General features: G+C 39.6%; 1 protein-coding gene across 2 annotated transcripts in view; it reads right to left on the bottom strand.

Moving 5' to 3' along the window:
* TNKS (tankyrase) overlaps positions 1-21,559 on the bottom strand; it is a 139,807-nt gene that overhangs the window by 117,527 nt on the left and 721 nt on the right. For both annotated transcript variants that reach the window (XM_061476963.1, XM_061476973.1), the window contains exon 2: positions 10,991-11,215. In XM_061476963.1, coding sequence (XP_061332947.1) covers positions 10,991-11,215 — 225 coding nt within the window. The remainder of the gene's footprint in view (positions 1-10,990; positions 11,216-21,559) is intronic.

The following is a 21,559-nucleotide window of genomic DNA, read 5'->3' as shown; positions in this document are numbered from 1 at the left end:
AATGGAATAGAAAGCCTTTAACCAGAAGAGCTTTTTAATTAAAAAAAAAAAAAAAAACAACCAACAAACCCTACACCCCAAAAAAAACCAACCCCAAAAAAACCAACATTAGCCCATTTGGAGATGGCACAGGTAGAGGTCTCACTATGCAACAACTAAATCACACCCCTTTTCCTTGCAAGTGGAAATTTTGCAGCTGCTTGCTCTCTAAGCATTTAGAATCATAGAACAGTTAGGGTTGGAAAGGACCTTAAGATCATCTAGTTCCAACCCTCCTGCCATGGGCAGGAACACCTCATGCTAAACCATGTCACCCAAGGCTCTGTCCAACCTGGCCTTGAACACTGCCAGGGATGGAGCATTCACAACTTCCTTGGGCAACCCATTCCAGTGCCTCACCACCCTTACAGGAAAGAACTTCTACCTTATATCCAATCTAAACTTTCTCTGTTTAAGTTTTAACCCGTTACCCCTTGTCCTATCACTACAGTCCCTGACAAAGAGTCCCTCCAAAGTATCCTTATGGGCCCCATTCAGATACTGTTTTAGTATGCTATTTTGTTGAACACCTAGAAATCTTAACTGCTGCCCTACTGTCTGTGCAATTTATGCTTTCATCTATATCCCAAGGTGAAAAGTACTTTAAGGACGGGTCTTCATTGCTTGGTCCCAGTTTCACTTTTCTCTGAATGAATTCATGTTTCTACTTCAGATTTTACTCAAATAAATGTCAGCTGTACACCCGATATCCCACTTGAAAGATTAAGGGCCCTTCTTTTAGTGTCCTTGAAAAGCAAAAGCAGCCACCAAGGTAAATCAAGTCAACAACTAGCAACCTGAGAGGAAAAGTAATTGTGGAGAGTTAAGAGAAATGAGAGACCAAGTCCAATCTCTTCCTGCATATGCATGGTGTCACCTCACTTCTCCCCTTCTTCCTGGGCTTAACTTGTCATTTGCTCTACCTTCTCCCCACCAGCAGCACAGGCAGACAGGGAATAGGGGGGTTAAGTCAGTTCATCCTATGTTGTCACTGCTGCTCTTTCCTCTTCAGTGGAAGGACTCCTCACACTCTTACCCTGCTTCAGTGTGGGGTCTCCCGCACAGGAGACAGTCCTCCACCAACTTCTCCAACATGAGTCTTCCTGAAACGCTCCAGCGTGGGTCCCTTCCATGGCTGCAGTCCTTCAGGAACAGACTGCTCCAGCATGGGTCCCCCATGAGTCACCAGTCCTGCCAGCAAATGTGCTCCAGCGTGGGCTCCTCTCTCTATGGGGATGCAGGTCCTGCCAGGAGCTTGCTCCAGCACAGGCTTCCCATGGGGTCACAACCTCCTTCCGGTGCCCTCCTGCTTCACCACGGACCTCCATGGGCTGCAGGGGGACAGTCTGCCTCACCATGGGCAGGGCAACCTCCGCTCTGCCGTACCTCCTTTCCTCTTTCTGCACTGACCTCAGTGTCTGCAGGGCTGTTTCTCTCAGATTCTCACCTTTCTCTCCAGCTGCAATTGCTCCCACACAGCAATTTTTTCTCTCTCAAATACATTATCACAGAGGTGCTACTGCCTTTGCTGACTGGCCTTCTGTAGGTGTCGTGTCCCGCCCCCTTCCAACCCTGCCATGCAAGCCCAACACATTATGCTATCCATTTCTTCCCACTGAATTTTGCAGGGAAAAAATCTTGCAAGTCAGGTGATAGACTGCATGTGGAATTAGCTATGCGGCTATCAGAATGCATTGTTTGCCAGCGCACTTAAGTCTAGCACTCAGGAAGCAACATACAGAACCTGGCCTGGATCTACCAATTTTTTGAAACAGAAAATAATCAAAACCAGTTTCTCTTTTTATTGCCAGAAGAAATACACATTGAAGACATTCAAACCCTAGCACAACTGAAGAGCACAGCCTTTTCCAAGCTTTTCTAGATGAGAACTTCAGTGCCTACCACCTTTCAACAGCACAAAACTGTTATAGGGATGGCAACTTAGCCACACATCCTATGGAACACACACAGTAACTTTCTGATGTGATTAAGAGCTAAACTGTTAAGATTAAAGAAGCCCCAGAAAGCCAAATAACTTTTGAATATTTCACATAAAACTTGGACCTTGTGCCAATTTTGTAAACTCATCCTTAGTCCACAGCACAGTTACCAAATATTTAAGAAATACAAGAAGTACATGAAACCTCAGTACATGAAATCAAGCTGATCAGCCTATGAAATTGTTGATAAAGCTACAGGCTGGCCAAAAGACACTGCCATGCCTTCCTTATACACAGCAGTGCAAGTCTTCTCCTATTATCAAGTCCTTGACAAGCAAGTATTCTACACTGCAAAAATCTCACTGTCAAGTAAGATACTTTCACTATTGTGGGTCTCACGCTAGGGAAGGGCACATCTGATCAGTCTGAGTGGGTTCCTCTCCTGCATCACACCTGTGTCCTATGCCATCCTTTTATCACCCCAATAAAAACAAATTGCTGCAGCCAATTCCTCTTGGCTCCCTTGAACCCTTGACATGTAAGTTCAGTATCCAGTACCATAGGTAGGTCAAGAGCACTGTGCTTAATCAAGGAATTACTCGGTGCTGCTTGCCTGGACAAGACATGAGCAAAACATGAAGCAGCATGCACCGCAGGATTCACACAAGACACTTCAGCCTTTCCCAGAAAGGATTAGCTTTGTCAAAGAATCATGGTGCATCTGTATAAACATGAAAAAATAACACAGTGAATTAGTGGGGCACAGGAGTCTACGTTCACCATGAGTCCCAGCTGACAGAAGACTGATAGACCACACAGAACAAAAGGCAAGTGCTCAGTATTTTCCGTAGGCTTCAGACACCCATAGTTCATTTGTGCAGTTCCTCTACATTTCAGAAAGAGCAGAACATTAAAAATAGACACCTTCCTTTGCTCACTGTATAACAAATATTTAATTGCATGCACATTTTTTACAAGCAAGACCTTTATATTCCATAGTAATACTTTAATCAATGTCTTCCATTAGACTAAAAAAAAACATAGAATCTTAGAATCATAGAATAATTACTCTGCTAGAATGGCCCCATTCATTTATGCCTTAGCAGCTACACATATATCTAGAGATTGATTTTAAACCACATATGAACTGCATTAAGACCATATGGTTCCTCTCAGAAGCTAAAAGCAAATATTGCTACAGTAATCAGTAGCACAGTCTCATAAGATTAAGTATGTCCGCAAGATATTCAGAAAGCCACTGTAAACTGGGATGGAACATCCGAAAGCTGTTTCAGTGTCTGCAAGAGCCATATCTGTTCATTACTCTGTCCTGGATAATATGTAACTTCCTCTTTGCCTCCCTCTCAATTTGCTAATAGTTAACATCAGAACTTTTGAAGACATTATTTCCCATAAACATCCTACAGCAAGTTTTCCAACAATGTTTTGCATACTATCATACACCCTCCTTTGCTGCAAATAACTAGATTGTGATTTAATCAACACTTGTAAAGAAACATCATAAAATATTGACTCTTCTAATTCTTCACAGATTTGCCTGTGCCAAGCAGACAAAAAAGGGCAAAAAGACTAATTTACTTGATACTTGAATTTTAGGGAAGAAGAAACAGAACTGGGAAAAAGTCTAAACTCACAGACAGGTTGTAGCATATTAGCTGTCAATACAGTTCAAACCTAACAGAAAGACAGATGGCTTTCAAAATATACAATGTATAAAGACCCAGACAAGGCAATCCTTCTCAATCTTCATGAAGCCGAATTTCAGTCGACTTTTAGCAGTACAAATACCATAATATAAATGAGAGCCTTAAGGACTCTAAATAACAAGGTAACATGAGAGGCTTTACAAGCCTTCAGCACCACTAGTACAAGATACAAATAAGTCATTTTATTGGCAGAATCCTGAAGACAAGCCTTTTTCAACCGAAATAATGCTCATTTTCAATCAATCTGTACAAAGCACAGAGTGTTACAAAGTTTACTACTAATTTTGTTTATGAAGAGGATTTTACCTCAGGATTAATCAGTTCAATGTTTGGTCCTCTCACAAAACACTGTGGTAGGACACTCCCACCTTGCATCAATGATCCACTCATTTCAAGGCTCCTGGCACTCAAGACCTTTGTCAGGCATACATGGGTGACTGACAATGCTCACAGAGATTTTCTTCATAAAGCATCTACCACAGCAACATGTGCACAGATGCAAAATGCCAGCAGAAAGGATCCCCCAGAACCTTTACAACAACCAGCCACACTCTCATTTTGGTAGCTTTTTCCGTAACTCCTTTTCCATAGCTCCTTTGAACTGCACTACACTAGCAGACCTGATGCATGCAGATGTCACATACTGAAGAGGTATCCTTTACACACAGGTACTGATCAACTTCCCTTCTGTCTTTCCGCCAAAGTCCACCAAGGAGCACTGCAGTTGTACGTGCCACAGCAGAGTATCCTAAACCATTTTCTGCAGTGACTTTAGACAAAAGTCCTGTTGTCCCACACTCCAGTCCACTGTTACTATGACAACAATACTACAATGCCTCTATAAATTACCAGTGTATGATTTCAGTCATGGGCTCCTCCATCCCCACCAGCTCGCAGAGAAGAACCCTTATACTCTTTGAAGCTTTGATTTCTGTGATGACTATTAACTATTACAAACTGACTCAGCTTAAACCAGTGGTTAGAGGACACAAAACTATTCAACACCATGAGCAAGAACTCCAGTGAGAAAGCAAAAGCATCTTCCACTCAACCTAAACCATGGAATTTTTATCTTATGGTTGCTATCATGCAGGGTTTGACAAAGACCACAGAAAAAGCAGTATAAGTAGACAAGCATATTAAGTCTTTGTGCCACTGTGTATGCATAGGATTTAAACCCATTTGCTACTCAAAGAAGCAGAGTTCCACACACATGCTACTACTCACAGAGCAGAAACAGACCAAACCAATTCATAACCTGAATAGTCTGATGAGCCTGTTTCCACAACAGATTTGGCTTTGATCATTAAACATCTGAGTAATAAATACTATTAAGAACAGCCAGGGGGTTTATTCCATGTATCTTGACAGATAATAGATAGATGCTGTTAACAAGGTCTTAAGAATATCAAATCACATGGTACTTTTGCTCTGTATGTCAATGTTAACTGCAATCAACACAGGGTAGCTCCCCACACTGTAAGGATTAATTCATGTCACCCTATTGGACAAAATTCACATTTCTGGTACACAAGAACAGTCTGAAGTTCTTTAAATCGTTCTGCAGCTCTAAAAAGTTCAAATAAAGTCATTGTCTTCCCACTGCAAACTCTAAGCAGTCAGTAGCAGAAATGTTCCAACTTTGGAAAGTTGGTCAAAGCAGGAATATTAAGAACATTCAAGAACTGCTGATATAAACAACATAGATAATCTCCAGAGGTTCCTTCCAACACTAATGATTCTGTAAATAGTTAAACATTTTACACGAAGTCCTCACTTGAGAGCACTTTCCAATGAACTTCCTAACCTCTGAATATTGGATTCCCGAGATGTCTCTCTGAACCTAAGCTTCCTTCTAGAGCACAAGTTCTCCAACAGAATCTTTGGGAATTCAGTACATCTCTCCAAACATGCATAACCAGCTCCCAATACACCTCAATTAGCAATACCCCCTTTAATACTTATTAAGAAACCATCGGTCTTTCTACAGGCTTTTGCCAATTCAGCAGCTAAATCTTTAGTCACTATGATAATTTTTCAGTTAAGATGCTAAAGCTTCTTCCCCTCACCACTCCCCACCCCCAAAAAGAACTTGCTACTGCACAATTTGCTCTTTGAGGGAACTTCCTGTGATTTTTTTATTTATTTTCAGGTAATAAAATCAGATGCAGCTCTAACTTTTAGAGCAATACAATTCCTCTGCTTGGAAGGCAAAATGCTTTGAGTATTACAAAAAATCTCAAGGGGCAATAAAGTCATAAATTGTAATAATTTCACTATTTGCTGTACATGCCTTCTTTGCAGTTGAATGATTGGGCAAATCCCAACTTCTACAATTCCTTTAAGGTTTACTGTGCACTAGTTGTACCCATAAAATACCTTTTATAGATTTTTTTTAATCCTGCCAGAAGGCTTATCTGCCCTGCAGGAAGGGGTCAAATCGTATTCCCAACACATTTAAGCCTGAAGAAATGCAATAGCAGAAGGTAATAGCTGATGAATTCTTCTCCTTTCACAGTTGTGAGGAAGCGCAGCAGCGTGAGCAATGTTTTGACATTCTTAACAAAGAGACATTTAAGTAACAGTGATCCATATGCTAAGGGGAGGACATGTAGGTTGGAAAGCCTGCTAGGTTAAAAAAGTTTTAGTTTACTTGCTTACTGTATCTTTCAAGTACAAAGAGAGTAATGGGAAAAAAAAAAAAAAAAAATCAACTTCCTCAGAAATTCTCTGGTCAGAGAGACAAATGCACCTTGACATTTCCATTAGAGATGTTTCATAGCACTACAGCAGTAAACTCATCATGCCAAAGGATCTTTGCAGGAAATTTCAACTAGCCCAGAGGAATCCAGTAAAAGCATTTGTGTAGTGTAATATTAAGTAATTCCTGATGGATTCTTAGCATTGCATGGACTAGAAGTAATTTTTTAAAACTTCTACAGTTTTGTAGAGTGTTGAAGGGAGCTTTTTAGTAGCTAGAATTTGGTAATTTTAAGGAAATAAATTAAGTACACTGTATGTTCAGATCCATAAATCACGGCATCACCATAGAAGATGCTCACAATTCGCATATTTGTGTAGCATGCCCTTAAAAACTAAGCAGATGTATGATACCTGAGATCACTTTCAGGCTAGCAGTCCTGTAATAGTTTTTACAGTACTTCACTGGAAATCCACCTGGGGAAAAAAAAAACCTACAAAACAAACCCACCAAACAAAAACCTCTGCAGGAACCATAGCCTCTGCAGAAACACACACAGTGGAGGGCAGAGCAAGCCCAGGCAAAACTGCATAAGCACAGCTTCTATAAGGCTATTTTTAGCCTGCTTTTTTTAACAAAGAAACAAAAATTAAGTGTGTTGCACAAACACAGTTTTAAAGAAGCTGTGGAAATACCTTGGAGCTACTCCCATTCCATGTTCAGCAACCAGAAAACCAAAATAGAAATAACACGAAGTTACCCTATAAATCTACTACACCCAGTTTTTATGTCTGTACTCCCAATACCAACCCCTAACCTAAAAAACACCAGAAAAGACAATAATTCCAGAGTATTTAACAGGATAACATGATGGAAGACTTACGTTTTTCACAGCTTGGAAAAGAGACATTTGAATGAAGAAGAAATGTAGGCCTATAAAATCACAAAGGATGTGCAGAGTACAAGTAGAAATGACTATTCGCTACTTCCCATGAAAATCCTGAATGACTTGTAATAAAAGTCATAGAGAATAACATTTTGAAGAAAAGGAAGGGTTGTTTTTTTGCTACAAGACTACTAAATCGTAAAATTCTCTCGCTACAGAACACCTTCAAAGCCAAAAGTATAGCAGCATTTAAGAAATAATTAGACCTATCTTTCAAGAATTTTGTGTACCAATGGCTATGTAACACAACGGAGATGCAGCCTCTGCTTTATCAAGTTCCTAAGCTGCTGATTGCCATGAGAAAGAAGTATATACTCAAGCCATTCATTAACCCTGAGCATCTTCACTACACACCACTGTTGGAGAAAAGTGAGCTATGTGGATCTTTGGACTGCAGTAGACCCTCAGATGAAGAAACAGATCATCCTTTCTCTCCAGCCCAACCTGCACAACAGTTGCTAACCTGACATCACAGCATTTCTCCAAACACTTTGCAGAGTTCACCATTCATTCATTATTCCATGAGCAAACATGACACTGAGGAACAAAACCACTTTTCATTAGCTCTAGAAACAGTCCACAGACACCAAAAATACATCTTCCTGACAGATAAAGCAATCCTAGGAGCCATAAATACTAGAGAACACTTACCTAACAATTGGTTTTTATGCTTCAATTCATTTAGTCCAAAAACTGATTACATAGCAAACAAGGCTTTAAACTGATTAAATTACTTGGCAACTAAACAAATCTGCAGCTAAATATATTGTAAGAGATGGTCAGCAAACCAGCTAAGCACTGCTTATCATCCTCCAAGATATCCCACATTTCCAGACCCAGGACACAAACTGCCTAAAAGTGCCACAGTCCCTATTCCTCCCAAACTTGGCGCACTTGTATTCTCTGCCTTTAACTTCCAACACTGTCCTATGATTGCAATATGCAACCAGTAAAACAGAACAAGAAATCCTATCAGTCATTTGCTGGAGTTTCCCGGAGTAGAAGCTTGTACATAACCTGATGAGTTTTCATCAGTTCATGTACACTTCTTATTTATTCCTAGTACTTTGAGCATAAATATGCACACTCTATTCCAAGTCTAGGACACAAGAGCATTCTATAGTTGTAGTGCAGTCACTACCCAGCTTTTGCTGGACTTCCACTCTGCTTCAATGCCTTGAGTATTCCTGCAAAAAATCATTATTCCTCAATGTGCTGCATCTCCACACTGTTCAGTTATCCCTTCTCCCTTTTTGACCTGTAAAGTGGCCAAAAGAACAGCATTCTACGATAGATATGACAAAGAAAAGATGCAAACTGGGGTGGCAAAGAAGAAAGGAAGGCAAGAAGATAAAGTGGAAAATTATCTCCATTTGAAAGAAGATGCCAAGAATAGGTAGCCAAACAATACAGCTAGATGACCAGATCTTACACAACCTGCTTTCCAGACAGACATCCAAGTTCAGCAATAAATTCAAGGTTATGCCAGGATTTCCAGAGACTGCTCTTCAATTAATGCATTTTAAAAAACACGCCTTGATTCTTTAAAAAGGAACACTCTTAAGAATATGTTTGGGATGTTTTGGGTTTGTTTTTTTTTTTACAAGTTATTTTCTTCCATCGTATCTGCTGTAACAGGTATAAATAGCAGCACGGTACAAGTATATTCCAGAAAGCTGTTCAAGTATTCCTAGTTAGAATTTGTGCCCTAAGCAATCATTATTCATTATCCCTATGCATAATGTGTTTCTTTAAAAGACTTTGAGATAAAAACTAAAGACCTTAATATAAAAGTTATATACAAAACCACTGGAAAGAAACAGGAACTTGCAAAAACCAGCAAAACATGCTTGCCCACTAGATGTAAAATGCAACCAAACTCACTGCAAACAAGAAAGAATAGAATTCTTTATCTACACTCATGTCCTAGCAGGTTTATGGAATCATAAATCCCAAAGTAGCATCATACTACAGTACATATTAAATCTAGTGACTGGTGACACTGCCTTCAGTAATAACTCTCACTTTGATTGATCAAGTACCTGACTGAAGTACAACACACATGGATATTTGTGACTAAACTGAGCACAACCACATCATGCTTGCTTGTTTGCAATAAAATAAATTTCTAAAGGATTCCCAGACTCCAATCTGCCTGCAAGTAGCTTTGTGAGGAGAACAGCATCTAGTACCCGCAGCCCTGCTCCATGCTGCCAAGGAACCCTACAACTGCAGTGAACAGCAGAAGAGCTTTGGGATTTGATCAGTACCACATACTGAATATTATTTATTTTATATATATACATATATATATATCTCATCCCCTTAGTCCAACATGTAGAGTCACAGAACAAATCTGAGCATTGGAACACAGAATGAAGTTCTGTGTAATACAAGACATAAATTTGATTCTGTACTTCCTTTCATGAAGGCCACAACTTACTAAACTGGACTATACCTTTAAAGGTATCACCAGTTCTTTGATCATGGAAATTAGACCTAAATAATCTCAAATCACTTTCAGCACTGTACATTAAAATTGATGTACCACAATCTCCCATCTTGATCTGACCTACCCAACCTCCTCCAAAGAGTACCAGAGAGCCTTTAGACAAACCACCCAAAGAGATAAAGCTAATGCAAGAACTTGTCCTGTAAGTTATGGAGCTTTCTCTGCTGGACTGTAACAAGTCTTTAAGCAAATAGATATTATCTGAAGTTCTGAAAATTGTGTCTTGTTCTATACGTTATTGTCCTAGTTTCATCTGTAACTGTTATTTTTCTTCCTTGAACAAATTTATGTTCGTAATTTTAACTGCGGTTCCAAAATACTGGTTTTCTCTCCGTGTTTGATAAAAACCATTATGTTGAGTAGACCATTTTATTCAAGTTACTAGATGTGAGAAGAACTAGCATTGATAAATAAGTTCAAGGAACTGATCTGAGTATTTAAAAAAAAAACAAAAAAAAAGGAATAAAAAAGTAAAAATAGAAGTTCCTATTTAGAAACAAAGTGATACTAAGTACACAGAGAAAAACCATAAAAGTTAAAGACATCCTGACTGAAGAGCTGTTTATATGTTCTAGACACATTTAAAATGATTGAAGTGTTCAATTTGATTTGAAATTGCTTTGGCTCCAGGCTACAGCACATACACTGAAGATATATAACCACTGTGAACAATGGTGTCCTGTAACTTGTATTGGGAAGCTCCAAATGACTCATGAGATGTTTCCCCATACTGTATAGAGTGAAAGGTTAACCATCTTTCCAACCACTAAGACAACATACAGAGCAGACCAAAAAGCAAAGACTTTACCTAGTAAAGCTAGTTTTCTTGAGAACAACCAAGTCAGACAAACCTCCATATTCAAACTTTTGACTATTGTAATTTAACAGACAAGGAGACTTTTCCTAACCTCCTCTGCTTAGTTTCATATGCAATTTCAGCAAGGCTTGTATTACAAAACTTGGAAAAGTTAGCCTTAAATGACTATCACTATACCTACCTGCAAGCTTAGAAGATGTTATCTTTTAAGAACAAGCAGTATCTTTCATCTCAAGTCCAGCACAATAACAATTACAACTGCACAATACACGTATCTGGTAAGAATTCAAGAAGTGACAGACACTTACCAATACACACATCTATCTTCCCCTTGATAGCAGCTTCATGCAAAGGAGTATAGTTCCAATTGTCTCTAGCATTTGGGTCTGCCCCTTGACACAGTAGCAGACTAACCACTTCAGCATGACCAAAAGAGCAGGCGTTGTGAAGGGGTATCAGCCCTCCATCATCACGAGCATGAACATTGGCTCCTGTCTGTAGCAAGTGCTCTACAACATCCTTCCTTCCAAAACCTGTAAAAGAACATATTTCTGTTCATTCATCTGGTAAAACAACATGATTTAATATTTAAAACTGTTCACTTAGCCCAGTGTACAGACATCAGATGATATTATTCATGTCCCTCTTCTACTGCTTGTTTCATTTCACCACCAAGTGCAACTATATTCACCCGCTCAAACAACAGTTGAAAGATCCACTTAAACTCATGACAGCGGTGAACAACGTTGTATTATAAACAGCTTCACTGGCTGCACTGTCTCATGAAAAAGTTCTACAATAGGCTTGCCGTTCTTTTTCCAGAAAAGATTATTAGGAGATAAAAATGAAATAAACACTGGCTTTAAATTTCTGTTACAATGAAATACTTTGCAGACTCCACTGTGGAGATGACAGAAACAGAACTTAGGTTCAAGAGGGACAGTTTAAGCTAAAACACAAGTGTTCATTTTTGTACTAGATTGCATCTCAAAGGTCAGATTCCATTTCTTAGAAACCTCAGGGCTAAAAGCAGCATCACTGGAAATTTTAAAAGCCTGACACTTTAGAAGTTATTGTGTCTTCTGGTAATGATGGATACCAACCAGCTTAAGGATGAAAAATCCCATGTATATGAACTATGTTTCTGAAACGGCTGAATTAAATGCTGCAGCAAATGAAATACCATCACAGCAGTGCTAACTGGCAGTTTATAGATTGTAGCAACTCCATAGATCACAGATCAGAAACATAACTAAAAACGTTGTTTCTCTTCTTGAAAGCAAATACAAAGCTCAAGTGAAGAGACAAAGAAGCTATCAGTTCTCCCTCAGATGACCACAGCAAAATGATGCTGAAAGTGACAGAAATGGTTCTCAAAAGTCAGTACTCTCCACCGCAGGCAACAACTCATGCACGAAGACTTTATAAATCACAATGTTTTACCCCAGATCAGTAAATCCCTGGATAGGACCTCCATTTCAATGAATTAAGCCCCCTTTTTGCCAGAGTACTGTACTAGTTATAGCTATGCAGACTTATGGCATAGAATTAGCATGCTTTTCCCCCAGAGTCCATACGGTGAGACCTCTAAGCCAGATCTAGCAGCTCTGCATCCAAACTAGCTTAATCCAGTTAAGGCTAATGTTCTAACTCAACATCCAGCTTTCAGGCAAACGGCAGGCTAGCCATTCTGCAGGAATTTACAGTCTCCTCAGTGAAGCACAGAGTCCTTCAACATCCTCTCCTGAAGGCCGTAAGTTTTCTGGAAGCTGACTAACGCTATGGTTAAGGCAAGCACAGCCACAGAAAAAAGCCCCTTTACCAAGGTTTACCGTGGTTTGAGTTTTGATGACAATTTAGCAGCATCTTTATTTCTGCCCCAAGCAAGCAGGTAGAAGAACAGTCTGGGGAAGACATCATGGATACACACACAGATGCTCACATCTAGTAGAAAGTGCAGCAGCTTACACTTGGTTAATCCTGTATTGTAATGTAGTTCAAGTGTGCCAGCGAGCAAGTACAACTTGGTTACTTTTGGATAGCTATAAGGATTCCTCAGTCCCCACTGTAGAGAGCCTCCAGCTGCTTGGAAGCACCGATGCTGGACCACTACAAATCACAAGTTAGCACACTTAGATACCAAAGTGTGTTTTCTTTAATACATGGGGCTGAACAGCAGTTGAGCAGCTGCTGCACAAGCTGCCGAGCCATACCAGCTGCCGGGCCATACCAGCTGCCGGGAGGGGCCCACAACCAGACTGGCTCCCACCTCAGCAATCCAATTTTAGCCCATCACTGCAGATGAGTCAAAGCTTTTTGGTACATTATATACTGATCACTTCATGTTAGAAATTACACTACAGAAATGGAAGCTCGCAAATCAAAACTGGTATTATTAAAAATGATACTTATTTATCATGACAAAACTGCTAACAGAAGACACGTTTTTCTTAACTGAACTGTCAGCAAGGCCACTGCTACTGTAAATCATTGCAGCTTCTCACATGAAAACTGATTTGTTTGTTCCTGTTACGAAACAGTCAAGGAACATCACCTCTAAGTCTTCAAACAGAAAATGACAGCTTAAATGGGTACAACAGCAAAGGGTATCTGGTCCCACAGCAAAGCTAACAGGCCTGGGGCATAAATACCAACAAGCAAGCCCTCAAGATTCCCAAGTTTATATTGTTCATTTAACTGGCAAAGGAAAATTGAAAGACATGAATTAGGAAAGAATGGTTTCAACTGAACAGCAAATCAACAGATTTTATTAGCCTTTAGTTTTTATAGACTGAACTACTAAAAAGAGTGCTGAAACTAAATTAGCATTTGCTTTACATGTACTTCTGGTCTCTCAAGGAAAAACTACCTTACAGTGCCCGTAAACCCAAATTTCTTTTCAAGTTATTCAGTGTTGAGATTTCCAGGACTACACACACACACTTGTTAGAGGTAGCCCTTGATAAAGGTATCTTTGGAAACACCAGCAATAAACGTTTTACAGTTTTTGGTGACTTGGCTCTTCTGTTCAATCCTCAAAAAGCACAGTAAAGGTTACTGTGATTTTATCCCACCAGACCACCCGCTTTTCAAAGTGATGAGTTATGGGAATAGCCTCCCCATCTCGACTGCAGACAAACCTGTAAAAACTTGAATTGACAAAGTACCAGAAAGTCTTCAAAGTGATCACAAAATCCAATCTGCCAAATTGGTTGTAATTACTGAAACTCCTGCAGTGTGGGGGTCAGCTTTTTTACAAAACCAGTCACATACCAAGCCATTTGCAACAGATCAAGCACATATAATTTGGTTTAAAATGAAGAAACTAATGTGATAGCATTTAAGATGATTTTAAAAATCTTGCTCTTGTATGTTTCCGGTGCAACTTTAATTTGCAAAGCCTAAGAGTTCCCAAGAAAGGAACTGTAATCAAAGATCCCCAAAGATGATCAAATAGAAGGTTCCTACAGATAGCATCCAAAACCAGAGTAACTATGGAGAAGAGTCACATTTCAAGGCACAGAATGCAGGCCTGTTTTAATGAGGTTCATCTCCCAGCTTTCAAAGCACACACATGGCCAGGGTCCCTTATTAGCTTTGGCTATTTGACATGGGTAAAATGCACAAACTTTGCTCTCATTTTAGCTTCTTTACACAACTTAGAAGTTACAAGCAAATCAGAGTACCTCAGAAAACATACTGTCCAGAAGAGAAAGGAAGCAATAATCCCATTACAATAAAGTAGTAGCAAGAGAACATTTGAAATTTAAGGGTGAAACACTCATTAGTCAAACCAAAGGCAAAAATTCAGAGTGACTGACAGGCTCTTAATTTCTCCAGTCATCTCACAGAAACAACTGAAGTGGTAAAAGCCAGAACACAGACACAGCTATGAAAGCTTCACATAAATCAAAAGACAGGCACACAATTTGGAGAAAATGCCACTTAACTAGTTCTTTGCCAGTGCTGTATTCTATAGCTGTCACTTTAGGCTGAAAGTAAGGGGAAAAAAAGGCTTTGGGTAGTAAACTGGCAGCTTGAATATTAAGCTAAATAAAACTTTCAAGTGCTGTCAGTCAAGACGGCACCTAGATACCACCAAATGCTTACTGCTAAGACCAGTCCTTTTCCCCTGTCACATCCTGCTCCCAGCCCACAAGGTTGTCCTGTTCCATCTCTTCTTGTGGCATTGAAACTAAGTAAGCAAGAGGCAATAGAGTGAGCAGATTGAATAACTGATGATAGAAGCAATGCAAGGAAAGCAACAGGAGCATCAGATGATACCCTGTTGGTACATGCTCCTGTTAGGACTTCCACATTAAACTTGGGTTCAGTTAGTCAAAGCTTTCACATGGTAACAATTTACAGGCACTTACTAATACTCCAAGATGCCACACACATCATTGCCCAATTTCAAGACTCATTTTTAGAAAGTCTGGTAAAAAAATCAACCAACTATATGGACTTCCCACCAAAATCAGAAAAATGCTTTCCCCAGTGCCAGCCATACATCAAATAGTTTGATCAGTTTAAGTACAGCTGTACTGTTTCACCCACTGCCCAATTAATGTCACTTGATCAACATAGCATGAATTCCTTCAAATGCTAATTCTAACTTCTGCAAAGCTGCTAATATGTGCAGAGTTTAATTTATCACATGAAAGACCCTAACTCTCACTAGCTGTTTTTCCTCCTCCTTTCACTTGTTTGCTCTTAAGAACACACTGACTCCAAAAGGAGTTAGATTTTACAGAAGTGCATAACCACAGGTCAAGCACACCTGCAGGTATTACTGTGATCTTAGGCAAAGCAGGAAAGATGCTCTTATTAAATGCAGTCCCACTTGTTACAGCACTAAATGTAACTCTCAGGAGAATATAATCCCTTGGAGAAGCACACATCTTAAAGATACATGACATTTTGAGAATGGTTTTAAACAGTAAGCAAAGGCTAAAGTTCAAGCTAAGCCACTGTACATCTCTTTGCTTTAGTACTGCATTCCTGCATAGATACCAGATTCCTTCCCCCCCCCCCAAACAGGTCTTCCAAAAGCCACCAGCTACTTCTCCCACTTCACTTTTAGTTTAACAAAATAAACTGAAGAGCCTTCAAACTGGGAAAAAAAGGCATCTGCTTCAATATTACCAAAGGTCTGAAATTTTGCATTTATATCCTCTTGTAAATTCCTTCAAAGGATTTTAAGTAGGAAGGAGATGCAAGTATTGCAAGACCACTCAAGACAGCAAATAGTCACAAAGCAAGCTGAAACTTCCGAGGAAGTAATACGCTTGTGACAGTAGAGTTCATGTACTAACAAATGCAACAAAAACAAGCAAGAACTTCAAAATCAAGGACAGTAATTTATCAATTCCTCTTTTTATATTAAAAATCTGTATTTTGCAGGCTCTGAGCCTGTAAGGCTGCCAGGATGTTTTCTAACTGACTGCACAATCTTCACTCTTCACTCTATCCATATGAATCCAGCCAAAAATTGTTATTATTCCTGCTTTAAGTTCCACAAGGAAGAACTGATCGGTGACTTAGCTTTACAAACACCTGTTTGAGTAAGGTCAGACATCTCTCCTATGGCATGGATGTATAAGACAACAGCAACAAAATGAGTCAGAGTAGTTTAGGAACAGTATTTCAAGCAAGGCTTTCCTGGGCAATTTAAACTAATTTGATGTACACTGCACCACAGATGGAGTGGTCAATTCAGGTATCTCTGCATAGAGTAGAAGCCTGTAATAAGTTACCAACTGCTTCTTGCTGCTTCCTGGCTCTTCCTCAAGGAACACTCAGTCGGTAGTTACATTTGTTCTGCCTCCTCAGTTCCTTACTTCACACATGTTGAAGCAGCTTGCATTTTTATGATTAATAGCTTGCTAGTTGACAAATCAACTTGAATGGCTCTCTTCTGAAACTCTGACCGCTAACTCTTCTCCAACCCAAGTGAAATCCCTTTGCCTTCAGGACTAAAGTCATCCAGAAGCTTTCTAGAGAATAGTTATATATGTTAGCCTTCAAAAAAATACTTTACTTCCAACAGTTATTACCAGTGATATCAAAAACATTCTTACAGGGAACTACCTTTCCCAAATAGCTTTTGGCCATTACTATAGACCCAAGCAGAAAGAAAACAAAGGAGCATCACTGATGCCCTAACAAATCACCTTAAATCATGTTTCTTCAAGCCCGAGTTTGAAGCGCTCTTGGTGGTATCAGCCCCAACTTGTCATCCCAACTCTATACATTCCAAAAGCCGCCCCAGAAACCTCTGCCTCAGTACAGAAGTGGGCATTAACCCACAGTTCAGCAATTACTGTTATTACTCTCTCTAAACTTGGGTTAAACATTAGAAAGAGAATAACAGTGAAACTACAAGAATGTGTTGCCTAAGAACTAACCTAAGGGGCTAACTTCATGATAAAAAAAAAGAACTTAAACTTCTCATTAAATGGGTGTGGAACTCAACAAGCTTATGATTGTGGATATATGAAGAAATTGGCTAGGACTCAGCTTGTTTCTATCAGGTCCATCCATCTACTCATTTCTGAAACAGGTCGTATTACTAATGATTTACCAGCAAGGACTATGCCCAAAACCAGAACAATCAAGGTGTCAGCAGCAAATACATATCTATCCTTTTGTAAGGCTAAACCTTGTTTCAGAAGGGAAGAAGCAAATCCATCATCAAGCCAGCTCCTACAAATTCTTGCTGGCTCCAAGAAAGAGCTGGGATTTCAGACAAAAGGTCACACAACTCCTCCCCATCCAGGCATATTAAAGGTGGAAAAGACTTGGAAAGCCAACCTTGGTATGTGAATGCTATACATGATGACACACACAAAAAAGAGCCATGAAAGCATCACTGCCAACCTGCTTCAAACACAATAGGCCGATACAGGCAGTCCCATTCGGTGATTCACGGAAAATATGTAGGCTGAGGGTGAAGTCCCACTCTACCCCATGCAAAGTTTACCTAAAATGCGACACATTATCACATAGACTGAAATCATCCATAAAAAAAAAAAAGTTCAGAAGTCAATAACATACCCCAAGGTGGCGGGGTGGGAAGGGAGAGACTCTACCTCTCACACAGAGCCACCAACTCATTTGGTTATGCTGGCAAAAAGGTATTTTGTCAACTATGTAACATCATCACCAAATGCAGGATTATCAAGCTAGTTTACAAGAACAGACAGCACAGGCATAATAAATTTTTTTAACTAGTGAGGGCCATATAATACAGTAAAGATGCTCATAATCCAGTGAAATCAACAACAGTTAAAGTCTTTCTCAAGGAAAAGACATAACACGTCTGTAGATCAAAGGAGGAGTGCAGTGGAAAGGCAAGAGAGTGGAACAGTTTGTCCTCACACAATGCAGTTTGAAGAAGAGAACCATTAAGAACACAGGATACTCCAGCAAACAGGATGGAAAAATACAAGAGGAAGTTGCAAGTTACTTTTAATACAAATTAACAGTCCAATTATTTAGTGAACTCCTTCTATTAACATGCAGAAACTGGGTCTTGCTCAAATAGTTGCTGAGCTACAAACTGCAGGAAGAGTACTTGGAGAAGTATATACAAAGAGGGTAAGTGCATAACTCTTTCCTAGATATCTGCTTTTTGGCCGCCAGTACAGCTAAAACCTTTAACCAAACATACCTTTGTTTGTGCCCAGCAGAGCTGCCTTTTTTTTTTTATTTTTTTTCATAGTTATAAGCAAGCTAGTTTTCATTGGGGAAAAAAAAAAGTGTTAAAGCTCTGAATACATTAAGACGTCCACTTAATTTCTTCTTTGTATTTTGAAGTCATTCAATCACTTTCAGGTCTTTAGAATCCTCTTCTTGGGTGCCAAGGGACAACATCCAAAGCCTGCACTGATCCCAGGGACCCAAAATAACCCAGAATCCACACAGTTGTTGAGAGACTACTGAGCTTTCCTCTTTCCAAACACATGTACCTCTATAGAAGAGTATCTCAAATGACTTGCAAAGGAAGAGCTGAACACCACACATCCCGAAAGATATTCAGAATTTCAAGAGACTCTGCTAAAATAACAGTCCAGTTGGAGGATGAAAGGAAAATAATCCTTTGTTCAACATCTTCCTGCTTGCAAAAGAGGTCTCTGTGACCTCGCTATGGCCTCAATATTAATTTCTGCCTTATTAATAGCTAACCAAAGCAGGTCAGATTTATTCAGCACACTAGGTGACATTCCAGAGTTGAAGAACCAATTCCCCTTCATTCAGATCAATTGAAAATTCACATATCCCAGAAAAAGAAAAAATCTGGGCAACACTTGCTTCCACTTGATGTGGCCATACACATTTCATCTAAAATTGGATAATGGACAAATTACTCAACCTCCTAGAAAGAGATTCAGATATATCCCCAGCTTTTTAAATAACTGATTACAGGGATTTCAGTTCTCACCTCAACCCCAGCTTACATACATGCTAAGGATTCTGAATGCTCTCAGAAGTCACCCCTTTTATCTTACTTCTGCCGTGAGAAAGGAGATAAAGGTGATTTTGAAACTAGAAACCTCACAGGGCTTAAGGAAACCTGAACTTAGTGCTTTTTACAAGAAACTAGAGTTAGGGAAGTTGTCCTTCCCTGTTACAGTAAAAGTAACTGCCTGGCACTGCTGTCAAAAAGGACACCTGAGAAAACCAGACAGAGTTAGAGAACTCAGGGAAAATAAACAAACAAACAAACAACAAAACAAAATCCAGCTACTCCCAGAATTGGAAAATTAAGAAGAAATTAGAAGAATTATTCCTCTACCACAGAGGACAAGAGAGAGAGAGTTCAGCTTCTGATCTTGTCATTTAAGAGTTTAGCTTCCCAAGGTTTTAAAGCAGCAGTTTAAAATACTGCATACTGCACTATCCAACCCTTGTTCCTTGAGTGAAGGCCATACAATTCACATTTAGCTACGGCTGATAAAAAACGAGCTATTACCCACAACACAGCTTCATATATACAGCAGATTCCTATAAGCAAGCAAGTTTTGCCCACAAAGGAGAAGATCAAATCAACGTACTTTATCACTGGCAGATACATACTGCCCAAGATCTGCTGCATCCAAACAACGTGCTTACAGGCCATTTCAAAACACAGGACCCCAAGAACTCTGCACTAAGAAATCTGTCTAATGCTATTACAGGTCAAACCCATTTGGACCAGACATACTGCAGTGATCTGAGATAAAATATGTATGGTAGCTAAGAAACATCTGTCAATATAGAAAAACAGAGGAATTTGTTAGCTATGAGAACTTCATCTGCTGTTTTCCATGTGCTAAAAGGAAGCACCTTGCACTGCTATTACTATAACATCTTACTGACATTATAAACTTTCAGTGTCTTATCCCCCTTAAGAAAGTTTTGTCCCTTACTTCTCTAATCAAAGTAGAATTTACCACCACAGCTTCAGCACTATAGTTTGTACTAGCACAGAAGTTCTCAGAGTTTAAGGGGAAGCAGCAAGATCTAATTTTAAGTCTGAACCCAAAAACAAGCAGAAAAGACTCAAGATGAGCCTTCCAAAATATTAAGAACTTCATGCTCACACATGCAATTGTACTAGCATTATGTTCCAGGGTTCATTAAAATGAAGTCCTTCTCCGTATCTCAGAAATTCACTGTGCATCCACCTGCATAAGGTTAGGTTTTACTGGCAGAGCTCAGAGATTAGAGAATGAAAAGGAAACAGCCCAGGACTATAAACTCCCTTAGGGGCATTGTGAAATGCCAACTATACTTTGAAAACAAAAACAAGCTCATACAATCTCAGACAGTATTATCTGACTGCAAAATTGAACACCACTATCCAGAGATCCAGGCAACACTGTGCCACAAAATGCTCATTTTTTATTATTGATTTCAATAACAGTACTTTAGAGCCATACACAAGCGTTTAAATACTGACCACTCAAAACAGTCTTGTTAGTTATCTTAGTTCATGTGTACCACTGCTAAAGCTCAAACAAGATCTGTGTCTCTTACTACATAAGGTCTGGTCCCGTAACACTGTGGCTCAGGTCAGAAAGCCCTCAGCCTGACCACAGCCCTAGCAAGTCCTGAGTTAAAGGTGGTGACCTAAAGCAGTTTCCTCGTTTTACTTTTAATGTGAGCTTCATGTGCCCTGTCCCACAGTGAAGACCACATCCTGCACAAAACATTCTCTTTATGGACTACAGTAACCTGTAATAGCTATATTTACTAGAAGGTATTGTTTACTTCCTGTTAGTGTAAACACGTTGTTTAAAACACAGAATCATGGAACAGTTAGGGTTGGAAAGGACCTTAAGATCATCTAGTTCCAACCCCCTGCCATGGGCAGGGACACCTCACACTAAACCATGTCACCCAAGGCTCTGTCGAACCTGGCCTTGAACACTACCAGGGATGGAGCATTTACTGATTTTATGACATTATTTCTGATCACAGTGACATCTCATCTCTGCACTAAGAGGCATATTCTCTCCTGGGCACATCTGTAACTTCTATTAAGTACTGCTGTTCCACTTCACCTCTCTTCCCAGCCAACTCAGACTACAAGTGCTGCAGAGATCCAGCAGCAGCTATGCCTAAATAAAAGAGTTATAAAGCACAAGGCATCAGCTTTGGTTCCTATCAAGTCTATATGCATCACTACGGTCCCCGACTTTCAAACTACAAGTCATGTGACTTGAAGCCAACTCTGTCCTGAACTACAGTTTCTCACTTCCTAAGCACACATGCACATGTTTGCAAAAGTGTATGTGTCAAATACAGAGAAAAAGGTCTATACAGTCTCCTTTACACCTCCACGATCTCCTCTCCCACTTGTTTTTCCATTTTATGACGGGAAAAAAAGATTT

Source organism: Pezoporus flaviventris, unplaced genomic scaffold, assembly GCF_033815535.1.
Source record: "Pezoporus flaviventris isolate CSIRO_AGI_PZ_B2104156 unplaced genomic scaffold, CSIRO_AGI_Pfla_v1 ptg000002l, whole genome shotgun sequence".
In the NCBI taxonomy this organism is placed as follows: Eukaryota; Metazoa; Chordata; class Aves; order Psittaciformes; family Psittacidae; genus Pezoporus; species Pezoporus flaviventris.
The sequence above is the reverse complement of the archived record's forward strand: the minus strand, read 5'-3'. Positions and strand labels throughout refer to the sequence as shown.